At 45.4% G+C, this 19520-nt stretch overlaps 1 protein-coding gene across 2 annotated transcripts; it reads left to right on the forward strand.

Moving 5' to 3' along the window:
- The first annotated feature begins 8523 nt into the window (after positions 1–8523).
- On the forward strand, positions 8524–19209 carry LOC123147283 (stomatin-like protein 2, mitochondrial). 2 transcript variants are annotated; one of them, XR_006473152.1, is made up of 10 exons: positions 8524–8745; positions 8827–9073; positions 10874–11023; positions 12946–13003; positions 13172–13264; positions 17887–17919; positions 18297–18388; positions 18518–18577; positions 18662–18987; positions 19062–19209. XR_006473152.1 is itself a non-coding variant. In XM_044566522.1 (9 exons), the coding sequence occupies exons 1-9, from the start codon at positions 8630–8632 to the stop codon at positions 18911–18913; spliced, it is 1101 nt and encodes a 366-aa protein (XP_044422457.1). In that variant the 5' UTR covers positions 8524–8629; the 3' UTR covers positions 18914–19209. The 2 variants fall into 2 exon arrangements, 1 of the variants encoding a protein (XP_044422457.1); XM_044566522.1 differs by having other exon boundaries at positions 18662–19209.
- Positions 19210–19520: the final 311 nt, after the last annotated feature.

Here is a 19520-nt window from a genome sequence, read left to right on the forward strand (position 1 = left end):
ATGACAAGCTCTCATGGTCAACGAAGGATATACCTTCTTCCGAGACATTCCGATCAGACTCGGTATCCCGGTTCTACAAGACACTTCGACAAGTTAAAACAAATCCAGCAACACCGCCCGAATGTGCCGACAAATCCCGATAGGAGCTGCACATATCTCGTTCTCAGGGCACACTCGGATAAGCAATCCGTACAACTAAAACCAGCCCTCGAGTTTCCCCAAGGTGGCGCTGCAAGGGGCTCTAGGTTGGACCAACACTCAGAGGAGCACTGGCCCGGGAGGGGTTTAAATAAGATGACCCTCGGGCTCCGGAAACCCAAGGGAAAAAGAGGCTAGGTGGCAAATGGTAAAACCAAGGTTGGGCATTGCTGGAGGAGCTTTATTCAAGGCGAACTGTCAAGGGGTTACCATTATCACCCAACCACGTAAGGAACGCAAAATCCGGGAGCATAACACCGATATGACGGAATCTAGGGCGGCAAGAGTGGAACAAAACATTAGGAGAGAGGCCGAGCCTTCCACCCTTTACCAAGTATATATATGCATTAAGCTAATAATATAATATAATGATATCCCAACAAGAAAATAATGTTCCAACAAGGAACGGTCTCCGATCTTCACCTGCAACTAGCAACGCTATAAGAGGGGCTGAGCAAAGCGATAACATAGCCAATCAACGGTTTGCTAGGACATGGTGGGTTAGAGGTTTGACATGGCAATTTGGGAGGCATGATAAGCAAGTGGTAGGCATCGTAGCAAAGGCATAGAAAAAGAGCGAGCATCTAGCAAAGCAAAGATAGAAGTGATTTCGAGGGTATGATCATCTTGCCTGCAAAGTTGTTAGAGTTGACTGGATCCTCGAAAGCAAACTCAACGGGCACCTCGTTAGCGAACTCATCTCCCGGCGCTACCCAAACAAGACAAACAAGTAAAAGGAATACAATCAACCACATGCACAACTCAAGCAACAAGATGCAAACATGATATGCTATGTGGGATGCGATATGTGATGCATATGCAAGATTTGACAAGGAATGATTGAACCTGGCCTCAACTTGGAAATCCAAGTGTGCCACTGGAAAGGTGAGATGATTTCGCTTGAAAACGATATAAAGAACGCCGGAATCAGAGACACAGTTTGGAAATGGCAAGCAAAACAAATATGGCACCGGTCTGCGATAAACAGCAGGTAGCCATCTAAATGCAACAAGATAAATATGCTACAACACGCAAATATGGCAACAAAATACATGGCAGGGATCCATTCATGAAGCTTAACAAAAGATGAACACTGAGCTATGGCCAATTCATCCATTAACAGGTTCAAACAAGCATGGCAAAAGTGCAATTGGTAAACAGATTTCAGACTTAGTGAAATTAACACTTGTCTGGAATTTCAGATCAGATAGCACACTTTGAATCATGAAAACTATATTCTACAGGAACTTAACATGGCAAAGTAAAGCATGTCATGGAGCTACTCAAAGAGCTTAATAAAAGTCCCTTAGCGACCTTGAGCCAAAAGGGATCAGAAAATACAATTGCAAGCATGTGAACATGGCAAAAACATAAACAGATCACAGACTTAAAACTGGAGCATGCAAATCAGATATCAAGTAGGCATGTTTACGAGCTCGATGCACTCACTACAGAGCAAGGCATGACAATCTAAGCATACACCCATCAATAATATACATTATACAAGCTAGACATGGCAAGAACAACAACATAGCATGCACGGATCAACTACAACATCCTCGGCAAAATCGCTAACAAGTAGACAATCTGCCCAGATTCACGAAATAGCAAAAGTAGAGCTCGATTGACTCAAGCTAGGGTGCTCCATAATTGCAAACAAAGACATGTATGGATAGAGCACTACAAGATTAACAAATCACCCTTACTGATCATCCTCAAAATAGGCACGGATCACTAGGAAACAACATGAACATATGGCATATTAATAAAAACAGACCAAGGACTTAGTGAAATTGCTAAGTCCCTGAAATCAGCATTAACGAATGCACCACTTTGCAAGCTTGTGCTAGTCACCACACATATCACAAAAATACATAGATGGCACCTCTGGAAAGATGACAAAGTATATAACAAAACATATGTAGAGCTCAGGGGTATATCATGCACACATTAAACATGGCAAAAATGACAAATAGCTATTTGGAGCAGCAGATCTGACAATTAACTCAAATAGCACTCTTCCAACAGCATTTCGGGCATCAAGATGAACTCAAATGAAAATGATGCAATGATATGAAATGATTTGCTCTCCGATACGAACATTTTGATATGCTATATGCCCAAAACGGATCTATGGATGCAAAGTTACGGTACAATGAATATGGCAATATAATCTGCAGACTTAGGGAAAAAAATGGAGTCAACCCTAATTTTCAGATCTGGATCCGGCGGCACTGTTCACGCGCGGAACCCGATGTTCGCCGGAAAGCTCGTGGTTGCCGGAGTTCGTTATGGGGGTGGCCGAAGCTCGCCGGAGGAGCTGGTGAGGAGGAGTCGCCGGCGCGGCGCGGTTCGACGCCGAAGCTCCAGTGGCGCGGCGCGACCGGGCGAGGCGGCGGGAGGACCGGCCGGCAATGGCGCCGCGGCGGCCGGCGCGCTCCCCGGGCGACGGCGCGAAGGAAGGACGGCGGCGGGGCGCGCCTCGGCTCGGCGGAGGAGATTGGGCTGGGAGGGCCTGCCCCGGGCCCGAGCGGGCTGCGGCGGCGGCGGCGGAGTGGAGCCACGTGGCGCTCGCTGATTCGCCGCGGGCAGCGGCGACGGCTTTGATCGGCCGGGCCGGACGTGTCCGGCGCGGCACGAGGCGTTTTTTTAGGGTTTGGGGAAGAAGGACCCATGGATTTCGGAGGGGGGGTATTTATAGACATAGAGGGAGCTAGGAGTGTCCAAATGAGGTGCGGTTTTCGGCCACGCGATCGTGATCGAACGCTCTAGATGATGAAGAGGGTTTTGGTGGGTTTTGGGCCAAATTGGAAGGGTGTTGGGCTGCAACACACGCGAGGCCTTCTCGGTCCCTCGGTTAATCTTTGGAGCATCAAACGAAGTCCAAATGGTACGAAACTTGACAGACGGTCTACCGGTAGTAAACCAAGGCCGCTTGGCAAGTCTCGGTCATGGGCACCAACATCCGCTTCAGCACAGCTTTCCATCCTCAAACTAGTGGTCAAGTCGAGCGTGTCAACCAGATTCTTGAAGATATGCTCAGGGCTTGTGTGATCTCCTTCGGCATGAAGTGGGAAGATTGTCTTCCATATGTTGAATTCTCCTACAACAACAGTTTTCAAGCAAGTTCAGGCAAGGCCCCATTCGAAATCTTGTATGGCAGGAAGTGCCGTACCCCTCTCAACTGGTCTGAAACTGGCGAACGTCAACTTCTGGGAAATGACTTAATCACAGAGGCAGAGGAAATGTGCAAAGTCATTCGAGATAACCTCAAAGCAGCGCAATCGCGCCAGAAGAGCTACTATGATAGTAAGCACCGTGATTTGGCTTTCGAGATCGGAGATCATGTTTACCTCCGTGTCTCTCCAATGAAAGATACTCGTCGCTTCGGTATCAAAGGGAAGCTTGCCCCTAGATATGTGGGACCTTTCAAGATCGTCAGCAAGAGAGGCGATCTCGCCTATCAACTCAAGCTTCCTTCAAACTTTGCAAATGTGCATGACGTGTTCCATGTCTCTCAGCTCCGCAAGTGCTTTAAGACTCCTGACCGCACCATCAACTTCGAAGACATTGAGCTCCAAGAAGATCTCTCTTATCGTGAGCACCCCGTTGCTATTATTGAAGAGACTGAACGCAAGACTCGCAATAAGTCAATCAAATTCCTCAAAGTCAAGTGGTCACACCATTCCGACCGTGAAGCCACCTGGGAACGCGAGGATCACCTCCGTTCTGAGTACCCGGCGTTCTTCTAGTCCTAGATCTCGGGACAAGATCCTTTCGTAGTGGTGGAGTGTTGTAACACCCCGGATATGATTTACCTAATATGTAATCCAACTCTTGCCGTTTCCGGCGCTATTTATTTACTCGGGTTCGGGTTTTTGTCTCCGTGTGTTGTTATCGTTGTCATGCATTTCATATCATGTCATCATGTGCATTGCATTTGCATACGTGTTCGTTTCATGCATCCGAGCATTTTCCCCATTGTCCGTTTTGCATTCCGGCGCTCCGTTCTCCTCCGATGTTATTTCTACCTTCCTTTCGTGTGTGGGGGTTAAACATTTCCGAATTGGACCAAGACTTGCCAAGCGGCCTTGGTTTACTACCGGTAGACCGTCTGTCAAGTTTCGTACCATTTGGACTTCGTTTGATGCTCCAACGGTTAACCGAGGGACTGAGAAGGCCTCGTGTGTGTTGCAGCCCAACACCCTTTCAATTTGGCCCAAAACCCACCAAAACCCTCTTCATCATCTAGATCGTTCGATCACGATCACGTGGCCGAAAACCCACCTCATTTGGACACTCCTAGCTCCCTCTATGTCTATAAATAGCCCTCCTCCGAAATCCATGTGTCCTTCTTCCCCAAACCCTAAAAAAACGCCTCGCGCCGCGCCGGACACGTCCGGCCCGGACAGACAAAGCCGCCGCCGCCGCCCGCGGCGAATCAGCGAGCGCCACGTGGCTCCACTCCGCCGCCGCCGCCGCAGCCCGCTCGGGCCTGGGGTAGGCCCTCCCGGCCCAATCTCCTCCGCCGAGCCGAGGCGCGCCCCGCCACCGTCCTTCCTTCGCGCCGTCGCCCGAGGAGCGCGCCGGCCACCGCGGCGCCATCGCCGGCCGCCTCCACACCGACCTTCGCCGGCCGGTCCTCCCGCCGCCTCGCCCGGTCGCGCCGCGCCACCGAAGCTCCGGCGCCGAACTGCGCCGCGCCGGCAACTCCTCCTCACCAGCTCCTCCAGCGAGCTTCGGCCACCCCCACGACGAACTCCGGTGATCACGAGCTTTCCGGTGAACATCGGGTTCCGCGCGTGAACAGTGCCGCCGGATCTAGATCTGAAAATTAGGGTTGACTCCATTTTCCCCTAAGTCTGCAGATTATATTGCCATATTCATCGTACCGTAACTTTGCATCCGTAAATCCGTTTTGGGCATATAGCATATCAAAATATTCGTCTCAGAGAGCACATCATTTCATCTCATTGCATCATTTTCATTTGAGTTCATCTTGATGCCCGAAATGCTGTTGGAAGAGTGCTATTTGAGTTAATTGTCAGATCTGCTGCTCCAAATAGCTATTTGTCATTTTTGCCATGTTTAATGTGTGCATGGTATACCCCTGAGCTCTACATATGTTTTGTTATATGCTTTGTCATCTTTCCAGAAGTGCCATCCATGTATTTTTGTGATATGTGTGGTGACTAGCACAAGCTTGCAAAGTGATGCATTCGTTAATGCTGATTTCAGGGACTTAGCAATTCCACTAAGTCCTTGGTCTGTTTTAATCAATATGCCATATGTTCATGTTGTTTCCTATTGATCCGTGCCTCTTTTGAGGATGACCAGTAAGGGTGATTTGTTAATCTTGTAGCGCTCTATCCATCCATGTCTTTGTTTGCAATTATGGAGCACCCTAGCTTGAGTCAATCGAGCTCTACTTTTGCTATTTCATGAATCTGAGCAGATTGTCTACTTGTTAGCAATTTTGCCGAGGATGTTGTAGTTGATCCGTGCATGCTATGTTGTTGTTTTTGCCATGTCTAGCTCGTATAATGTGTATTATTGATGGGTGTATACTTAGATTGTCATGCCTTGCTCTGTAGTGAGTGCATCGAGCTCGTAAACATGCCTACTTGATATCTGATTTGCATGCTCCAGTTTTTCTCTAAGTCTGTGATCTGTTTATGTTTTTGCCATGTTCACATGCTTGCAATTGTATTTTCTGATCCCTTTTGGATCAAGGTCACTAAGGGACTTTTGTTAAGCTCTTTGAGTAGCTCCATGCCATGCTTTACTTTGCCATGTTAAGTTCCTGTAGAATATAGTTTTCATGCTCCAAAGTGTGCTATCTGATCTGAAATTCCAGACAAGTGTTAATTTCATTAAGTTTGAAATCTGTTTACCAATTACACTTTTGCCATGCTTGTTTTAACCTGTTAATGGATGAATTGGCCATAGCTCAGTGTTCATATTTTGTTAAGCTTCATGAATGGATCCCTGCCATGTATTTTTTTGCCATGTTTGGGTGATGTAGCATATTTATCTTGTTGCATTTAGATGACTACTTGCTGTTTATCGCAGACCGGTGCCATATTTGTTTTGCTTGCCATTTCCAAACCGTGTCTCTGATTCCGGCGTTCTTTATATTGTTTTCAAGCGAAATCATCTCACCTTCCCAGTGACACACTTGGATTTTCAATTGAGGCCAGGTTCAATCATTCCTTGTCAAATCTTGCATATGCATCACATATCGCATCCCACATAGCATACCATGTTTGCATCTTGTTGCTTGAGCTGTGCACGTGGTTGATTGCGTTCCTTTTACTTGTTTGTCTTATTTGGATAGAGCCGGGAGACGAGTTCACTAACGAGGAGCCCGTTGAGTTTGCTTTCGAGGATTCAGTCAACTCTAACAACTTTGCAGGCAAGATGATCATACCCTCGAAATCACTTCTATCTTTCCTTTGCTAGATGCTCGCTCTTTTGCTATGCCTTTGCTACTATGCCTACCACTTGCTTATCATGCCTCCCAAATTGCCATGTCAAACCTCTAACCCACCATGTCCTAGCAAACCGTTGATTGGCTATGTTACCGCTTTGCTCAGCCCCTCTTATAGCGTTGCTAGTTGCAGGTGAAGATCGAAAGACCGTTCCTTGTTGGAACATTATTTTCTTGTTGGGATATCATTATATTATCTTATTAGCTTAATGCATCTATATACTTGGTAAATGGTGGAAGGCTCGGCCTCTCGCCTAATGTTTTGTTCCACTCTTGTCGTCCTAGTTTTCGTCATATCGATGTTATGCTTTCGGATTTTGCGTTTCTTACGCGGTTGGGTGATAATGGGAACCCTTTGACAGTTCGCCTTGAATAAAGCTCCTCCAGCAATGCCCAACCTTGGTTTTACCATTTGCCACCTAGCCTCTTTTTCCCTTGGGTTTCCGGAGCCCGAGGGTCATCTTATTTAAACCCCTCCCGGGCCAGTGCTCCTCTGAGTGTTGGTCCAACCTAGAGCCCCTTGCAGCGCCACCTCGGGGAAACTCGAGGGCTGGTTTTAGTTGTACGGATTGCTTATCCGAGTGTGCCCTGAGAACGAGATATGTGCAGCTCCTATCGGGATTTGTCGGCACATTCGGGCGGTGTTGCTGGATTTGTTTTAACTTGTCGAAGTGTCTTGTAGAACCGGGATACCGAGTCTGATCGGAATGTCTCGGGAGAAGGTATATCCTTCGTTAACCATGAGAGCTTGTCATGGGCTAAGTTGGGACTCCCCTGCAGGGATTTGAACTTTCGAAAGCCGTGCCCGCGGTTATGGGCAGATGAGAATTTGTTAATATCCGGTTGTAGATAACTTGAACCTTAACTTAATTAAAATGAATCAATTGAGTGTGTTACCGTGATGGTCTCTTCTCGGCGGAGTCCGGAAAGTGAACACGATGTTGGAGTAATGCTTGCCGCAGGTTGTTCTCTAGTTATTTGCTCGTGCTGTGCCTTTTCTTCTCGCTCTATTTTGCGAACAAATTAGGCACAATACATGCTAGTCGCTTGCTGCAGCTTCACATAATTACCTTGCCTTTACCTATAAGCTTAAATAGTCTTGATCGCTAGGGTGCGAGATTGCTGAGTCCCCGTGGCTCACAGATTACTTCCAAACCAGATGCAGGGCCTTATGACTCCGTTCCAGATGACGCGCTTGAGCTCAAGTGTGAGTTCGACGAGGACTCACGCCGTTACTACGTGTCTTTCCCTGATGATCAGTAGTGGAGCCCAGTTGGGGCGATCGGGACCGTGTCGCATGTTGGGTTGATCTTTTATTTTGGCACCGTAGTCGGGCCATAATTATTATCTATATTACATGGGATGTTATGAAGATTGCCTTACTTGCGATATTGCTTTCAATGCGGTTATGCCTCTAAGTCGTGCTTCGACACGTAGGAGATATAACCGTATCGAGGACGTTACAGATACGGTGGGATATCAAGAGGATATAGATCATTGAGTGAGATAATTGTACGGTGTAGAGCATGAGATCGTTGTGAACGCTCCTAGCTAGCTGGGTTATAATATTGTTTAGTAATTAGCCGACATAATAGTATTTGAAGTTTCTAATGTATTATTTTTGTGATAGAAAAGAAAATAAATAAGAAAAAAAGAGAGTAAACCGTGAGATCTGGTCTCATATAATTTTTTTGAAGAAAATTATATAAGACCAGGTCTCACGGGTTAGCAGATGAGATCCATTCTAATGAATAACACGTGATATTCATAAATTATAAAACATTTACTCATCCCATATGGCATTCACAAATCATAAAACTCATATAATTCTTTTGAAGAGTATCGACTCGCCTAAATCACGGGAGGAAAACCTCACACTTCCTTCCGTCTACCCGAGTCGCCCGAAAAGCCCAGCACTTTCTTCCCTTCCGATTTCGCACGATGGCGACTCTCCTCCGCCGATCCGCCGCCCCCGCGCGGCATCTTCTCCTCCTTCCCCGCCAGCTCGGCGCCGCCCGGTCCATGTCCCGCTACTACGCCCGTGACGAGGTTTCACGGTAACGCTTAAATCCCTAGCACTTCCTTCCGCGTTCCGGAACCTTCTAGCGGTCTGACGTTTCGCCGTGTGGTGGTATCAGGTTCGACGCGCTGAGCACGCCGGTGAACTGGGGCGTGAGCATCGTGCCGGAGAAGAAGGCCTTCGTGATTGAGCGCTTCGGCAAGTATCTCAAGACGCTCGACTCCGGGATCCACGGGCTCGTCCCCCTCGTCGACCGCATCGCCTACGTGCACTCTCTCAAGGAGGAAGCCATCCCCATCCCCGACCAGTCCGCTATCACCAAGGATAACGTGGTCATCCAGATCGACGGCGTCCTCTACGTCAAGGTATACCTCGTTCTCGCCTTGCCTTTTGGTCCTCACTAGCGAGGCTGCATTTCTGCTGTTACTTCTAGGAATCTGGTGCTTTTCCGGTCGTTCAGGGGAGATGGTGGATGAATGCGGCGTGTTTCGGTAGAAGTTTCGTGTTATATGTTGTCATGAGCCACCATCACATTGAATTAGGACAGGTCATCTGGTCTTAGAAATGCGCCTCAATGATGGATTTTTACAGCCTCAAGTTCATGCTGTATTGCTGCTGTTGGTGGTGGTTTGATACTCCAATCCGGAAGTTCTGTCACAATGGAAATTACTCTGGAGAACCAAGCTGGAAGTGTGAAGACGGGTAGATAATACTTGATTTGGAGTTTAGGACAATTCATCTGGTTGTTAAAACAGATTTCGTGTGTGATGCTTATATTTGTAAATTACTCCTCTTGTGGCCACTTCCTGAGCAAACTCAAGATTTCTGTTCACCTTAGTTATCCACCTAACATTCACAGAGTCAGCTTGCCTTGTATTAGGACAGAAAAGATATCCCATAGTTGGTATTCTTTTTCCGGTATTTATCAGCATGGGATATTGGGGTTTATTGTGGTACTGCGTGTCCAGTTTATGCAGGTTGCTCTACTTCTGTGGGGATATTGGTTGTGGCACTAGTTGTCCAGTTGGTGCAGGTTGATCTACTTCTGTAGGACTTGAGGATGGGTATAGCATGCTCCTCCTGATTGCATTGAGCTGTAGATGCCATGGCCTATGTTTAACGTGATCAATGCATGGGCTCACTTTCAATGACTGTAGCATTAGCAAAGTTAAGATGATGCATGGCCTCATCATGTAATTCCCTGTCAGTTACATGATATCAACCAATGTTGTTCCATACTGCTTCTAGTTTCGACTCGTATGTTGGCACTTGTATCATTCTTCCATACCTTGTCTGCTGTCTATGTTAATCTGGCTTATGTGCATCTGGTAGGTGATGAGGGTCCATAATGAACAAGGCTCTGGACTTGTGGTGCACAAAAGTGTTAGGGTCTGACCTAGGGCCACAGCAGTAACAATTGACTGTAAAAGCAAGTGTGTGGATATGCTGCTGTTCAAATTTCATTGGCAGAGGGTGCATACATTTGTAATAATAATTGACTTAGGTGCTCTCTTGGTAATTTGTAGGTCCATTCTTGAGCATTTCACATGGTTTGGGGTATATCCTGTTTAGATTGTTTGGGGATATAGATGGTAAAGCTCCACTGCAATGAGTTGCATTTGTACATGTACTGCTCATTTCCTTGTCATGTAATCTTCACAGGATTCATGGGAGCACACTTAGTTTTTTTTTTGATTCAATGTTGTTGAAATGGTTCAGGTTGGATGGCAACTGTGATGAATGGTGTAATTGGTAGTTAGATTTGTATTTCGTGGGTATGTATATGTTTTGTTTGATCATAAAAGTTAGCAAGCTTGCTTTATCTGTGTTGAGGATATCTGACACTTTCAGATAACTCGTCACAGTTGATTAATTAGTTATGTCTGTTTATGCTCTTTCCACTGTACAGGTTCATATTGAGCATTCTTGTTATTTTTATTGGTCTAATTCATGTATCTGCAAGTTAACTAAAGAAAGAAACATTTCTCCATTCTCTTGTTAAGAACTTAAGATATATAGCAAGTATTTGTGTTTTGATTATTTACTTTGTGAAGTGTGTGGGGATTCGCATTTCTACTGTCAGCGTTCTGGAAATCAGAGACTGTTGCTGGCAATTGACAAGTCCTTAGTATTAATTCTTATCTTTCTGTTTTTGAACTTTGCAGATTGTTGATCCCTACCGTGCTTCATATGGCGTGGAGAATCCCATTTTTGCAGTCATTCAACTTGCGCAGACAACTATGAGAAGTGAGCTTGGAAAGATAACCTTGGACAAGACTTTTGAAGAGAGGGACACATTGAATGAGAAGATTGTGGTATGACATTTTGTTCGCATCTGAGCTATTTGTTTTTCTTTCTATATCAAGGCAACTGTTGCAGAGAACAGCACCTACAAGTTATTATAAGTAATAAAAGTAATGGGCAGTGTTCTTATGTTAACTGTAATACTATGGCCTGTACATCATCTATATACCAACAAATCCTTGTTCTCATCTCATCTATTCAGAATAGCTAGACTTTGTTAAGTGTGGTTGTTTACATTGCTCTGATGGTAAACTAAATGTTGGTTTATGTATTAAATATTTTTTGCAAGAACGAGGAATTAACTTACAAATATAAACATGGAATATAAAGAGCAGTTGCAAAAACAGTAGGGTCTTTACTTTATACAGTAACATTAAATGTGAAAGCCTGAAAGGTAAAATAACTTTATTGCATCTGAGTTTTCAGCAACAACATCCTAGTTTGATTTACCAGTTCTGTATATAAAGTTCTTCTCTGAAGAATAATTGTACAATTCCTTTGAAGATTGATTGCCTTTTTCTGTGGATCACTGTCACTAAATGTCTGTCATGAAGTAGTTGTATCTTAAAATCATGCCCCTTTTAACTAGCCAACTTAACCAAGAAGTAAACCTGGGAACAGTTTGGACACAAACCACAATTTCAAATCGGTTTTCCTATTGGTCTCTTTTGGTTTGGATTAAATGGGCTGAGCTCCTAATGTAAGCTGGTTTGGTTTGGGCTTTTCCTATTATCGGTTCGGTCTGGTTCGGTCTGGTCACAGAACAAACAGTCTCAAACCATTCTAACCCATGGTCGGAGAACTAAATCAGGGACCAGGTTAGGGTCCCGATCAAAGCAATCACCCTTGTTTTTGCCGGGAAAAGCAATCACCCATTGGCAACGTCTTGTCGTCTCCACTACTGGTGCCGATGATGATGCTCCTGCTCGCCATGTCACGTCCATGCTCTAGTAGAGACACAAACCAGCATCGACCAGGTTCTGGCGGCCTCGTCCCGCACGCCTCCGCCTGCTACGCCATGGCCACCGCCGGCTGCTCCTCCTTGGCGACATGGAGCCTTGCGCAGTGCCGCGGCGACGTCCCGCGGTAGGACTGCATGCTCTGGTTGGCCGTGGCGGTGCGGACACGGGCTACATGCTCAGCCTTCTCAACACCCAGAACGCCACCGGCATGGGCTGATGTATCTGGTCGCGTTCAACCAAGCGCAGTGAAGCTCATGTCCAACGACTCCGGCGACGGTGCGAACAAGGGGCTGGCGATGGGCATGGCGCAGCTCGGTGGCGGCGGAGGCGGTGGCGAACTGCAGGCTGTGTGTGGCGCAGGCCGTGGCCGAACTGCTCAACTACTGCCAGACAGTGTGATATACAACAGTCACATGGCGCCCTACGAGGTGCCCCTTCTTCCCGCTCGACGGCGCCGGCGAGTTGGCCGATGAGGTCGGACAGTGCGAACAAGATCGTCTTATACCGTGATGGACGGAGTGCAGCTAGTCATATATAGTATCTAGCATTATAGCTTGTTCTATGTACGTACGTTGTGGTGGTGAGTAACATGCAGCAGCAGCTAATCACCCTTCCAACGCCTCTCTTCCCATAGTAATTGGACACGCCCTTGGTTTGAAACTTCAGATTGAAATTGTATGTGGGGACTGGGTTGGATGGGTTTGGCTTGAAAATACGTACAGTTTGGATTGGTTTGGATTATAGCATTTGCAGTTTGGTCTGGTCTGGTCTGATTGTTCGACTTATACTTGTATGGATTGGGCTGGGTTTAATCTGGATTACAAACTATTCCCAGGTTTACCAAGAAGCAACTTAATATTACAAAGTCATGTGCTCTTTTTCTTCTAATGTATTGGGCTTCACTATTTCCATCTCCTTATCATACTTCAGCACAGTTATACATTGTACCTTCTGAAATTCTTTTTTGACAGAGGTCCATAAATGAGGCTTCGACAGACTGGGGCTTGAAGTGTCTTCGTTATGAGATCAGTATGTTTTTCTGTTTTTGACATATTACAGTTATATCTGTTTAATTTCTGGTGTTTCTAAACCGATCCTGCATATTACTTTCCTCTGAGATCAGTACCTTTTCCTGTTTTTGACCTATTAGATTTATATATCTGTTAAATTTCTGATATTTCCAAACCGACTTTGCAGGGGACATTTCTCCTCCACCGGGCGTGAAGAATGCTATGGAGATGCAAGCAGAGGCAGAAAGGAGAAAGCGTGCTCAAATTCTCCAGTCAGAAGGTGAGTAGCACATGATCTTTTATCTTTGTTCAAATTGGTATTTTCTCTAATAATTCATCTGAAAAGGGGATGCCTATGAGATGGAATCCACCTTTATTGTAGCTTAACCACATTAATTCATCCCAAGTGCTTTACTGTTAGTGATGTCTATGTTAACCTATTTTAGTAGCAGTGATGGATTGTGATATTTTAAGTTGTGTTGCTTGAAAATAACAATAAAAGTTGGGACGCGGCAATATGGTTCATACCGGCATATAGTCCCATTATCCTGACCGAACGAGTTGCTCGATGGATCGCTGCCGCCTTCATTAAATGAGACTTGTGCGAGCGGCAGATATTCGTTTATTGACTGTGCGCGCTGTAGTCGTATAGGTACGAGTTCTTCGTGACGTAGAGAGTGCTCCGTACATTTCGTAGCGCACGTGGGGCAGGACCCACAACTTAGACATGAGGCTGGCAGGTGGACCGGAGTACAGTGGTTGACTTGTAGCTGTATGATGGTACATATTTTTTTTTTGGACGCACTGCATACAGAACTCCACCTTTCCAAGGAAGACTATAGGTGCCGCAGAGGGGGAGAGGATGGAAGCGCTCGCCGCACCTACAACAATGGATGGCGCCGCTGCGGTGATTTTCATGTGGATCTGGTGCCAGTAAGCGTATAGCTATATGATCTTGCTGAATTTGCCGCCCCCACTTGTGTGAGCTGATCTGCACGATTCGCCGTTGCAGTCTGCCAATCTTCCCCAATGGAGTGCAGCAGTCGGGGTCGGATCTGAATGCAAGAAGCGAAGTGGGTAGCAGGCTTGTGGGAGGCGTTCCGGAGTCGTCCGTCGCGGCGGATTTGCAAGGCGGCGAGTTGGAAGCGAATGATGCTAACAGCAGAAACAGGGTGCCCTCCGAGTCCGGTGAATCTGCAATCAAGCCGGATCCCCAGGCGCCGGGGTGGATTAAGAGCTAAACAACTACCAGAATGTAACAAATTCGCAGTTCGTAATTCTGACTTGGGGGACAGCAAGTGCTAGTGTGGAATCCCTGACTGTTTTAGGAGCAGATAGAACAGGTTGGAAATTGGTATGGCGCAGTGCGTATTATGTATGCCACTGAGCATGATGGGGGGTCGCAAATGAATTGTTCATTCATATTTGCAAGTAGATTGAATACGTGAGGCGATGTGTGTTAACGTAGGAAAGATTATTTCGGAAGTTGCTGACAGATTGCTGAACTGACACCAAGGCATTTTAAAGACAGTCAGTGGCCTTTTTTTTTGGGATCAAACAATCAGTTTCTTGGCTTAGTATGTATTAAGTGGTCAATGATGCACCGTGGCGTGTATACATGTCATACTTGGATTTGCTAGGAATAAGCATATTAGCATGTCGTTGGTACTTGTCATTGAGATGTGGTCGTTCGCTAAATAAGCTTCCTTTTGTTTACCACAGGGTTAGACTTGGTAGTAACCCACTTGAAAGAGCACCATAACCTAGCAGGATGAGGGTTCTAGAAAAAAAAACATCAAAGGCTTTGCAGACAGCCCTGGAAATGAAGTGCGTAAACCAGAGTTGAGTGCCACCTTAGACTCACTCACAGAGGCGTGTGACTTTTATAACCTATATTTCTGGGAACATGGGTTTGGTATCTGGTGTGAGAAGAGTTTAGTCCCAAACAAGTTGGGGTAGGCTAGAGCTGAAACCCATTAGATCTTGAAACCAACTCATGGTTATTGCACGTGAATACTCTGTACTCTACACGCACCCCTGTCCATGGCTAGTTCTTTGGCGATATTCCAGTCCTTCAGATCTCTCCTTGCGGATTCCTCCCTTGTCGAGTTTGGTCTACCCCGACCTCTCTTGACATTATTAGCACACTTTAACCATTCGCTATGCACTGGAGCTTCTGGAGGTCTGTGTACCATCTCAGACGATGTAGGACAAGCTTCTCTTTAATCGGTGCTACCCTAACTCTATCATGTATATCATCATTCCGGACCCGATCCTTTCTTGTGTGGCCACACATCCATCTCAACATGCGCATTTCCGCTACACTCAACTGTTGAACATGTCGCCTTTTAGTCGGCCAACACTCAATGCAATACAACATTGCGGGTCGAATCGCCGTCCTATAGAACCTGCCTTTTAGCTTTTGTGGCACTCTCTTGTCACAGAGAACGCCAGAAGCTAGGCGCCACTTCATCCATCCGCTTTGATTCGATGGCTCACATCTTCATCGATGTTACCATCCTTTTGCAACATTGACCCAAATATCGAAAGGTGTCCTTATGAGGTACCACCTGCCCATCAAGGCTAACCTCCTTGTGCCTAGTAGTACTAAGGGGTTGTTTGGTTTGTGACTAACTTTGCCAAAGATTGCCACACCTATGGTTAGGCAAGTTTGGCCAACTTAGGTGAGTGTTTGGTTCAAGCCACACCTTAGGCAAGCCACACTTGGGTCCCACATGGCATACATACAAAAAGTGTGGCAAGATTCCCTTAGGCTTGCCAACTTGTGGCTCTCATTTTGATGAACTAACCTTAGGCAAGCTTGGCAAAAATGTGTGGCAAAGTGTGGCAATACTAGGCCTAGAACCAAACAGCCCCTAAAACCACACCTCTTGTACTCAGTTTTAGTTCTACTAAATGAAACCTTTTGATTCCAAAGTTTGTCTCCAAAGCTCTAACGTTCTATTAACCCTAGTCCAACTATCATTGACTAGCACCACATCATCCGCAAAGAGCATACACCATGGGATATCTCCTTGTGATATCCATCATCAAGGCAAAAAGATAAGGGCTCAAAGCTGACCCTTGGTGCAGTTTTAATCGGAAAGTTATCAGTGTAGCCATCACTTGTTCGAACGCTTGTCACAACATTATTGTACATGTCCTTGGTGAGTGTAATGTACTCCCTCTGTAGACTAATATAAACGGCCTTATATTAGTTTACAGAGGGAGTACTTTGTTGGGACTTTGTTTCTCCAAGGCCCACCACATGACATTTCCGGTATCTTATCATAGGCCTTCCCCAAGTCAATGAAACACCATATGCAGGTCCTTTTGCTTCTTGTATCTCCATAAGTTGTCGTACCAAGAAAATGGCTTCCATGGTCGACCTCTCAGGCATGGAATTAAACAGATTTTTAGTCACGCTTGTCATTCCTCTTAAGCGGTGCTCAATAACTCTCCCATAGCTTCATTTTATGGTCATCAGCTTAATTCCACGGTAAATAGTACAACTTTGAACAGCCCCCTTGTTCTTGAAGATTACTACTAATATACTCCGCCTCAATTCTCCTGGCATCTTGTTTGCCCGAAAAATGAGGTTGAAAAGCTTAGTTAGCGATACTATCGCTATGTCTCCGAGGCCTCTCCACATCTCAATGAGGATACAATCAGGATCTTGTTTGGGGGTACTTGGTAAGTCCCTATTTATGCATATTTGTGCCCATTTCTGAAATAGGGGTGTAACTAATCAGGAGATTGGTTAAAGAAACAGGGGAAGCCATTGTGTGAGAACACAAGGTTCCGCCGGTGTGGATGCCCAGCGATGATTAGGCTGCTATGCATGGTGGACAATGGATGGTACATAACGGAGCACCGAGTGAAGCACAATCACATCCTGACACCAATATGCAGGGAGATGATGCATTGGCCATCTCACAAGCACATTGATGTGTACACAAGGGACCTAATTAGGAATTCGAGGAAGAATAATCAACATTAGTAAGGTGTACAACATTATTAGAGAGTTCTTCGGAGCAGTGGAGAAAGTGCCACTCACGAAACGGCCTCTATGGAATCTCTGTGGGCAAATAAGTAGATTCGAAGCTGATGATGATGTCAAGAAGACAATTTGAGGTTTTCGATGTGCTACTTCCTGTGTCGGGGTTTATTGGGCCCCTTACATTTTGATCATAAAATTTAACTAATAAAATATGAACTATATGTCACAATAATTATATGGTAGGAAAGCTCTTTCAAACAAATATCTAATAGTATAGTTTTTATAATATACATCTCATATTTTTAGTCAAAGTATGACCCAAAATTCAAACGGACCCAAAAAGGATCCTGAATTCTTGTTTCGGGTGCAGGCTGGTTGTAAGGGTAGAATAAAGAAACTGATGTGGACAATTGGCAGCAGCCAATGAATTGGGCCATTGGCTTCATTGGTATGACTCGTCAGCAGATCATATGGCCTCACACCCAGTCCAGCAAAGTATGCTGACGCCATGACCGTATAGGACCGATGATGGCCCCAACATTTATGAAGTAGGGACAGGTCATGCAAGCACCATGCAATAACAAAACTGCTGTGCGGACAATGCATGCCTGCACGACAGCGGCACGATAGGCAATCCAGCCGTGTACTGCACGTTGATGGTATGCATGGATGAACTGATATGCGCTGTTGTGCATAAATCGTCCGCACAGCGTTGTGTGCATAGCAGCGCTCATATAATAATAGTGTTAGAATCCTGAATAAGTTAGTTTATACAACCAACTGCTCTGATCCCAAGGAGGACCAGCGGCTCAGATAACATGCGCATATAGTAGTATGACCTATATGAAATTTTACTAAAAGCTGGGTCTTTATGTTTGACACTTACCATTTATTCTTAACAGGGGCTATGTTGGATCAGGCAAACCGCGCCAAGGGTATGTTCAATTCAAATCTTATCATTTCTATGCTGCAATGACAACGTGGTCTATTGATTTGTGTAGCATGCATCGGTTCTGTTTGTGCTATTTGTTCTGCCATCACCCTCCTTGCTTTCAAACTTGCCCATCTCCCCATTTGTTGTGCTAACCTCTTCAGATATGGTCCGCATGCACCTGATAAGTTTTGTCATAATTGTGCTCACATCATGCATCCTCTTTATTCTATTTATCATGTTCATCATCTTGCTCATTTGAAGATTGGGCTGCTAGTGTGGATTGTTTTGGTTAGGTTGAAACATTTTGTTTTGTATTTTTTTTCTGAAGGGGAATTTGTGTGCCATTTGGGCTCATTTATTTTTGGTAATAAACATCAGGTGAGGCTGAAGCGATTCTTTCCAAGTCACAAGCTACGGCCGAAGGGATTAGAATGGTCTCAGAGTCCATGAGAGCTGAAGGCAGTGCTGAGGTATCATGATTTGCCAACTCCCATTTTAATATTGCATTTAATTGACATTACTGTTGCTTATGGAGAAGTTATCTATCAAAACAGTAAGGTTTCGCTGCTCATGTTGTGCTGTTCATTCTCTCCTGTCAGGCTGCAAAACTGAGAATTGCTGAACAGTACATCACAGCATTTGCTGCTCTGGCCAAGAATGTGAGATATTTTAAGTTTCATTTCCCTGATTCATGAATCCTTATGGTGTTTGGCAAAGTACTGATGTTTCATTATGAAATGTAGACCACGACAATGCTTCTTCCAAGCGATGCTGGCAACCCATCATCTATGATAGCCCAGTCTCTCCAGATATACAAGCATATAAGCCAGTCCAGCAGCCTGAAAGGAGGGAACCAACAGGCAGAAGAAGTTGAGGAAGCAGGACCGCAAGAAGAGGGCGATACGTTCGGCCTGCCTTCTGTGACCAGCGCGATGCCACCCAGCACGCAAACAGGCCATGGCAGCACGTTCTCCCTGCAGAAGCGTAAAGAATGATCAGCCTGTTCAAGTACCGAAGGGAACCCTTTTTAGATAGGAGGGTGTCACTGAAAACACCAGCAGCATTTGAGGTTTCGAGCTTAATTCATGTTATGTTGAGTCGGCTTAGGTTGATATGGTAATTGACCTTACATTAGTTATCCAGGCGCCAAATGCAAAGGAGGCTAGGCGACTGGGGAGATTTTGACGGCAGCCTGCAAGACTTGTGTAATGCAAGTATATCGCTCACGATGCCAGCATACTCTTGATGGCAATATTTCACTGCAGCCTTTTATTCGTGTGTTCCGATGTCAGTTTTACATGTTCACAGTTTGCATGCCGTCCTACTCTATTTACTTCTGCAATGGTTTTACTCTGGATTTTCGTTCTTAGCAGTAAGTCTCTGGATTTTCGTTGAGAATCCGTGGCAAGATTTCTCTACGGATTTGGATTCTACCAATGATTGGCCATTTGGAAAGGAAAACGCTTGGTTTCTAATGCTGGAGAGTAACTTAGACTAGTAACATATATATGTTGGGTCCGTCTATGTCACATCTAGATGTGAGATAAGTTTTTTTCCTGTTTGTTTGTCCTGTTTGTTTGATTTTAATTTGTGAAAGCTCAA

The sequence above is a fragment of the Triticum aestivum genome, chromosome 7A, assembly GCF_018294505.1.
Source record: "Triticum aestivum cultivar Chinese Spring chromosome 7A, IWGSC CS RefSeq v2.1, whole genome shotgun sequence".
Lineage (NCBI taxonomy): Eukaryota > Viridiplantae > Streptophyta > Magnoliopsida > Poales > Poaceae > Triticum > Triticum aestivum.

Excerpts from the sequence above, each read along its gene's own strand:
- LOC123147283 (XM_044566522.1), top strand. The coding sequence starts at position 8,630 with ATGGCGACTCTCCTCCGCCGATCCGCCGCCCCCGCGCGGCATCTTCTC. Across the intron at positions 13,004-13,171 it reads GTGTCTTCGTTATGAGATCA|GGGACATTTCTCCTCCACCG; the intron begins GTATGTTTTTCT and ends CCGACTTTGCAG. Across the intron at positions 18,389-18,517 it reads GAGCTGAAGGCAGTGCTGAG|GCTGCAAAACTGAGAATTGC; the intron begins GTATCATGATTT and ends CTCTCCTGTCAG.